At 42.1% G+C, this 7,738-nt stretch overlaps 1 protein-coding gene across 5 annotated transcripts in view; it reads right to left on the reverse strand.

Moving 5' to 3' along the window:
- Positions 1-7,267, reverse strand: part of OXR1 (oxidation resistance 1) — a 221,272-nt gene extending 214,005 nt beyond the window's left edge. For 4 of the 5 annotated variants that reach the window (XM_057408214.1, XM_057408217.1, XM_057408215.1 and 1 more), the window contains exon 1: positions 7,189-7,267. In XM_057408214.1, the coding sequence (XP_057264197.1) occupies positions 7,189-7,205 (17 nt within the window). In that variant the 5' untranslated portion in view covers positions 7,206-7,267. The remainder of the gene's footprint in view (positions 1-7,188) is intronic. The other variant, XM_057408213.1, reaches the window with a different exon arrangement.
- Positions 7,268-7,738: the final 471 nt, after the last annotated feature.

The raw sequence follows: 7,738 nt of genomic DNA on the forward strand, positions 1-7,738 counted from the left end.
AAGAGGTGACCAGAAGTGACCAAAGGAATATTCAACACCCATATGATGCTGTGCTTAGCAATAAAAGCTGAAGGAAGAGGGGATATTCATGGTTAGAGCATTTGCCTTCTACAGCAACTATTACATGTGTTGAGGCCCTGCTTTCCAGAAAGCAGCTAAACATTTACCTGTCAAAGATGTTATTCTTTCTCTTCGTCCTTATTTTCCCTTGTGCACTTTCACTTCATTTATTACTGTCTTGATACATGAATCTTCTTACCTTCCTTCTCTTCTCTCCTCATCCCATGGGACAGTGGAGTGAGAGCAGCTGTGCAGGTGTTTGGTTGTTGGCTGAGGTGAACCCACCGCATCATCTGTAAATGCTTCATGACGTTTTTTGTAGATCCATGGCAAAACAGGTATTTATTATCCTACTACTTCATTAGTTAGACACTGCTACTTTGGGGTTTAGTTTCATTATTACCAAAAGAAGTAAAAAATGAGGAGTAATATTCAGAGAAGTGAGACTCGACTAAGTTAACAGAGGGTAAGCCTTCCAGACGTGCATGTTTAAGGCAGCTACGAAGTTGCAGAGAAGAGAGTTCCGCATGGAACTGGTCACAAGGAGATCATAAAGAATTTAGGTCAATTGAGTCCAAGTGGATAAACTGAGTGCAAGAGGCAGAAGATGCACAACAGATACTCTAAGATAGATGGACAGAAAACAGGAAACTGGGCATAAAGGGTCAGTAGTAGTGTGTGTGGCAAATACCAAATCCAATTAAAAGAGGAAAACTTAGCAAAACTTGATAAAGGAAACACCTGACAAATATAAGTTGCCAATCTGCAGGGAAGCTGAAGTTCTGGTGTAAGGTTAAGTTCCAGAGGTACAAACACATAAAGCTGTCCAGAAATAGAGAGACCTTGATCCCTTACATCCTGGATCCGTTGGCCCTGGGGTAGTGAACATCTAGGGTGAAGAAGAAAACTTCCCTGCTGCTATCTGATGTGAGCAAGCAATCATTTATAACTGGATCAACATGCTCAGGTCCACTTCCTCTCCTTCTTGCCTACCCACACCCAGAACAAATGCTGCTGAGAGAAGCTGTGGGTTATCAGAAGAGAGCCACATTCCATGTTGGAAGGACGAATTCTGCAACAGAGAGACCATCTATGCACTGAAGGCTTGAGTCACCCTATCTGAAGGGCTATGTGATCTGTTAATAAATCTGAGCTTTCATTAAGCAAAGCACAGGCTAGAAAAAATGGCCAGGTTTGTAAAAGGGGAAATAACCCTCGAAAACCGAGACAGTCAGTATAGGATGTTACACATTTTGTTGTCCTATATATAGCTGTATACTAGACCGTGTCTGTTCTAAGTCACATAACCATCTTTATCATTTTGCATTATTCAGCTTCCAGGATGCAAAGCAATAAAACAGTGCAAGACATTGCAAGGTCATTATTTAGGAAACGGCAGTAAAAGAGTCCATGTTGGTAGGTATTATTTTGCAGTTCACTACCATAACAAAGTTCAACAATAGGAAGGTTTATGCAGTAACAGTGCAGAAGAGAAAAAGCATGTTATGGCTTCACTCAAACAGTGTCACTTCCAATTAAAACGCAAAAGAAAGGCAATAGTGAACACCATGAGAATTTAGGTCAAAACAGATCATTACTTCTGTACACTTAAAAATCCCACAGAAAAGAACATGCCCTTAGTGTTCAGCAATGGACAGTTTTGCAGACACCCTTTAGAAGCTGGCAGAGGTATCAGAACAAAGACAGCAACAGTTAAGGACTAATGCCAATAAAACCCATGAAATTTAGAAACCATGTGTAAACATAGCCTTTCTGCAGCCAAGAGGAAAGAAAAAACTAGGTCCATATTACCTTGAAAACACTACAGTCTGTTCATATCTGGAGCTTATAAATGAACACTACTTCTGTAACTTTCTAATCAAAACCAAATATAAGAGTAAGAAGTCAGTAACTGTCACTGACCAAAAAACTGATGAGCCTTTCCAAATCTCTTCACCCTTCTTCTATACCAGTCATATTACTTGCCCAGCTCAGCTACCATCTAAGGCTATAAACATGCCAATGTAAGTAGACACTGTTTTTTTCCACTTATCACAGGACTCAACTCACTGCTGACAGACCTGGCATAAGAAAATTTACTGTAACCTTCTAGGATGGCTGATTGGAGTATGATTTGGAAAGAAAACTGTTTGCCTCCAGAAACAACAGCTGTGTCATGAAACTCTCAGACCACTGGCCAAGGCTGCCAGCACTGCCATTCACCACCTGGCTGCCCATCACAAAGCACCAAATTAGCCATCAGCACATTACAGAAGCTACCAGCTGCATTAGCCACTAGTGCATCAGGCTGAACTCAAACCCTTACAAAGACCACAATAAAAATAACCCTGAGTTCATGTCGTGGTTTAAACCCAGTCAGGTAACTTGTTCACTCACTCCCAGTGAGTGCTGCCGAGCTGACAACAATCGAGGTCCGTCCCCCCGCCCCGGGGCTCTCCCCTTCCCCGCTCCCGGAGGAACGGGGAGGAGGATCGAAAGAGTGCAACTCCTGCGGGTTGAGACAAGAACAGTCCAGCAACAAATCACCACTGCTACTATCAACGACAACAATGATAAGAGAAAATAACAAGGGAAGAGAATACGATACCACCGGCCAAGAAAACGAGTTCCACCCGGAAGCCCGTGTCCTTCCGGGTAACTCCCAGTTACCCCCCACCCCAGGCATGACGTGCTGTGGTATGGAATACCTCCCTGGCTAGCCCGGGTCAGGCGCCCCATCTCTGCTTCCTCACAGCTCCCCCTCCTCCCTGGCAGAGCATGAGCCTCACAAAGTCCTTGCTCAGGGTAAACATCACTTAGCAACAACCGAAAACATCGGCTTCACCAACACTGTTCCCAGGCTGGAAGTCAAAACACAGCACTGCACCAGCTAACACAAACGAAAAACATGACTGCTACTGCTGAACCCAGGACAGTTCACAACAGGGCAATCAGGATGCCTGGAGATCAGAGTTCCTTCCTCTTTCTGTTGCTTTTTCTTTCTTTCCTCCAAAATACTTTGAATTAAACCTGGTAACACTAGCACCCAACAGCCTAAGCACCGGCAACAGACCTCACAAGCGCTAGCTGCTCTCTTAGTTCTATGGACCTTCTTGAGGTTCAAACCAATGGAGGTGAAAGGACACACTACACACAGCAGGAGAACCCAGACAGACTTGGATGTGGCAGCTAACTTCTAATTAGCCAGAGATACTACTGGTAGTCTGCGCACTTCACAGGTCCAAGCCCAACTGAAACATATGCAAGGCTCCTCAAAAAAAGGGACAAATGGATGCAGCTCCAGAAATGGAGCCATACTGCATACACACTTCAGCAAATGTCCCCATGCTTCTCACCTTCTTGCAATTGCTTCTTTAAGTCTGCTAAACTCACTGAGAGACCAAATGGCTGGGCACTGGTGGTTACATTTGTCACTTAGGCCATCTTTTGAAACACCCTCATCTAGGTTAGAGCAGGAAAAGAAAACTGAGCACGCCATCCCAGAGAAATACTCTCCAGCTTGTGGACATAGTGTAAATGTGTTATATAAGCTGTTCCCAAACTGAAGAACACATGTAACCACATGCTAGAGTGCCCCTGAACGTAACAATGCCAGCAGTAGGCAATCAGAGTTTACTGCAAATCCTCCGGATGCCTATCCTTGCAGAACAACTTCCACACATCAAGATGGTTTCCACGAATAAAAATCCTTTCTCTAAAGCCATTTACATACTTTTCCCTTTCACAGAGGACAATAGCATCAGCAATTGCTCTTTCAAGACTGAAATAAGTGCACAACGCGAACAATACAACACATGAGAAACTCAATGGTATACATACTGACCTCTGCTATTCCAATGCTGGTGTCTATTGTTGATTTAATTAACTGGAGGAAAATTAACACAGCAGAAAAAAGATGACAGCCGAATACAAGACAACACAGAGAAACCACAGTAGTTCAATATTTAAAAGCCTGGGATCAGCTCTCAAATTAAATTGAAATCAATAGGAATTCACCTCTTTGTTAGCAATGTCAGTGCACATTAACAACACAACTTCTTACAAAGAACTAAGAAATACCTGCCCCACATGTGAATTTTGTCAAAGTTGTTCTGATCAGTCACTTTTATTGACTTCATTATTCAGTCCATTCAACAGGGATTATCCACTATAAATAAACTCTGTACACAAAATTACCAGAAAGGTATAAATAAGAAAGGAAACAGGACACTATGTACCTGATAAGTTCTAACGATCTGGTGATAGGAAGTGATTCAGTTTTTGAGTCAGAGTTTTGCAATTTTGTTAAATGTTTTGTGGAGATTCTAATTAGCAATGTATCATCAGAACTAAATAAAAATTGATTTTACAATAAAATTAACATCAAATTATCATATCTTATAGAAAAATAGCTTTGTTCCTCATGATATTTCCAGGTAAATACAGTATTTCTTTCCAGGCAGAGAATTAATGTCACAAACTGTCCTGGGTTCAGCAGTAGCAGTCAATTTTCTCCTTCTTAGTAGCTGGTGCAGTGCTGTGTTTTTGACTTTAGGCCTGGGAACAGCGCTGATAACACCAATGTTTTTAGTTACTGCTCAAATGTTTAGTCTGACCAAGGACTTTCTGAGGCTCATGATCTGCCAGGGAGGAGGGGAAGCCAGGAGGAAGCAGAGACAGGACACCTGACCCAGACTAGCCAAAAAGCTATTCCATACCACAGCACGTCATGCCTGCAATGTAACTCGGTGTTACCAGGAAGGGCTGGTTCACTTCTCGGTCGGGCTGGGTATCAGTCGGCAGGTGGTGAGGCATTGTATTCTCTTCCCTTGTTATTTCCTTTATCATTATTATTATTGGTGGTAGCAGTAGTGGTTTATGTTATACCTTAGTTACTAAAACTGCTCTTATCTCAACCCATGGGAGTTACATGCTTTTCGATCCTCCTCCCCATCCCTCCAGGAGCAGGGGGAGGAAAAGAAGGGAGGGAATGAGAAAAAGACTGCGTGGCTGACTTATGGCTGACTGGGTTTAAACCACGACACAAACTCAAGTTTTTCAAAAACTCTCAAGTTTTAGGCAGTCTGCTTGTAGGTGTTTATAACTTTTTAAAAATTATCAATAAAATCTCAAGATTTTCTTGTTCACAGTTAACAGTCCTCCGTGAAAATTAAATTCAAAATGCACTGCAATGAGGAGAACAAAATACCTGGCAAGTACTCAATCGCTGTCTAACCAAAATATGGTACCAATTTCAAGAATACTTGATGTAATTTCCCAGTTTACACATAGGAGGCTGCTAGTATGGAAATCCACTCAGCCTCTTCCCCTCCCAGAAGTAGGAAATCCTTTATTTATTGTAATTGGTTCAAAACTGTCTGTGCAAAGTGCAAAATAGCAGAACACAGTACAGAGGAGAAGCAGAGAATTTAATTTCCCCAGATGTGCCTTTTCTCATAAACCCTTGTTTGTGGCCACAAAAGAGAATTTCATCTTGTCTGTAATATTCCTCACAAGGAATTTTCATTTGCATAGTAATCAAGATTCAATCTGGGAGGAAAAAAGAAATAAAAGAATGACATTTCAAGGCTACCAATCAAACACTATTCTTTACTTTGCCATTGCTTCATAATGCTAAGAAAAGATAAAGAGACTATCCTAGGAGTAAAAAAATGTTTAAATTAGCACAGAAGGAGCTCATATGCCACTAAACAGTGGCAAAAATAACTAACACACCTGAACGTAATGTAATGTAACATGTTTATTTCACTTAGCAGAATGTCTTTAGTTAACCTGAGTGTTAATGTTCTGCAGAGGCAAACAATTAAAAGCAGAAATCCTCAAACGGGAAGTTTGCAATTCCATTACTGTACCCTCAGCGACAGTTATCTTAAACTCAGCATATTGACAAAACAACAGATTCTGCACTTACCTAAAAATAAGACCAAAGTTTCCTCCTCCTAAAAAGCCACTACCATTTCATACAGACACAAAATACCCCATTGACTCTGTTGCCTCATGAGGCAGCAGTGCCCGTGCTTGCAAGAGCACAAGGGACCGGCAGCCCCTGGTAGCACCTGACTCAGGTTGAAGATGCAGCTCACACTGAAGCCTTGTGCAGCCACTGTGGGAGCTAATGCCTCAGAAAACCAAGCTGCTTTTTCTTACTTGCCACCCCTGATTCCTGCAGGCATGCAACATGCTGCTTCCTATGTGCTACTTAAGGGCAAGCTAGCTTCCCCTCTTCCCAGCAATTCAGAAGAGATGAGCTACTTCTCCAGGTACCAGATTAAAGGTGCTCTGCCACTCACAGGACAAACTTTTCAGTAGGCTGCCATGTGACTGGGGCACAAACGCTGAAGTCTTTGAGTAGCTTGTACTAGAAACCCAAAAGCCTTCAAACAAGCACAAAAATCAGGGAGTTCACATAGGGGAGGAATGGTCTATAGTACTTTTGTTCCACAGAGAACTCACACTCCCCTGTAGAAAACCCATAGGTGCTGGTACCTGGGCAAACTGATGCTGTGATGGCTTGTGTGGCTGCAGGCATTGGGGTGGAAGTATGACCATGCTGTCTGCTGACAGATATAGGATATCTAATACTTAAGAATAGCACTCAAAAATGCAGGAAGTAGACAGCATGGATTCAAAAATGTTGGATTTTGGGTTTGTTTGGGTTTTTCTGAGACATTTGAGGTATAACATTGAATCATGCAGAATAAGAGATGGAGGTGACCTTATATTCAGTATGGACTCTGTGAAGTGGCAAAAAACAACCTATCCTACACCACTGCTTTGTTGTCCTGGTGTTACTTGCCAAACCCCAAAAGCAGGAGGGACGCCCTACATCACTAGAACAGTGCCCTCTTAGCATTGTTGCTGTGACCCATAATGCCTTGGGGATACCATTTGCCTTTGCGCTACATGGCCTGTATGCCTCATGTCTGTCAAAGCAGCCAGAGCAGTACTGCAAAGAAAACCCAATCACTAGAATAAAAAGAGCAGTATAGCTAGCTTGTGTATTTTGTATAACAACACATTCGGAAAATGTAAAATTTTCAGATTACAGACACAACAGCCACACTATTTTTGGAGATGAAAAGCGTAACAACAAAGGTGAAAACTGACCTCTTAGTGCCAAACATGATGGTGAGGGCTTGTTTCACATTTACGAATGCACTGCTCTGCACAGGCTGTTTCTGTTGACCTGGATGAGAAGCAAGAGAGATATTTAGAACAAGCAACTCAGGACCTTGATTTTAATATCCTGAACAAAAAGTACATTAAACGCCCTACAGTGCAACTTCAAGGAATACCTGGCAATTTTACACAAAGGCTAGCAAAACAATGTAAAGGTTAAGAAACAAAAGATAGAAGTTAAAAACCTAAAACCAAATCCGGTCTTAAGCCCGAGGTTGTTACAGCAATTATTCCACAAAACAGTTAAGTATAATGCCATGTGGTAGTGGAACAACTAAAAGCCCTTGCTCTGAAAGGGAAATTCATGTGCCCAAGTGAAATTTGGGTGCCTCAAAGCAACTAAACAGGATCTTCCTGAATAGCCAGTCTGAACACAGCTATATAAATTTACATCTTAATTGCATTTTGGTGCCAGAACCAGGCTAAGGTGCCAGAAGCAGTGCCCAGCAGAACTGGAAGCAGAGACTCAAACTGCCAC

This window comes from Pezoporus wallicus, unplaced genomic scaffold (genome assembly GCF_028554395.1).
Source record: "Pezoporus wallicus isolate ANWC-B61680 ecotype Strahan unplaced genomic scaffold, APGP_CSIRO_Pwel_v1 contig_3815, whole genome shotgun sequence".
Lineage (NCBI taxonomy): Eukaryota > Metazoa > Chordata > Aves > Psittaciformes > Psittacidae > Pezoporus > Pezoporus wallicus.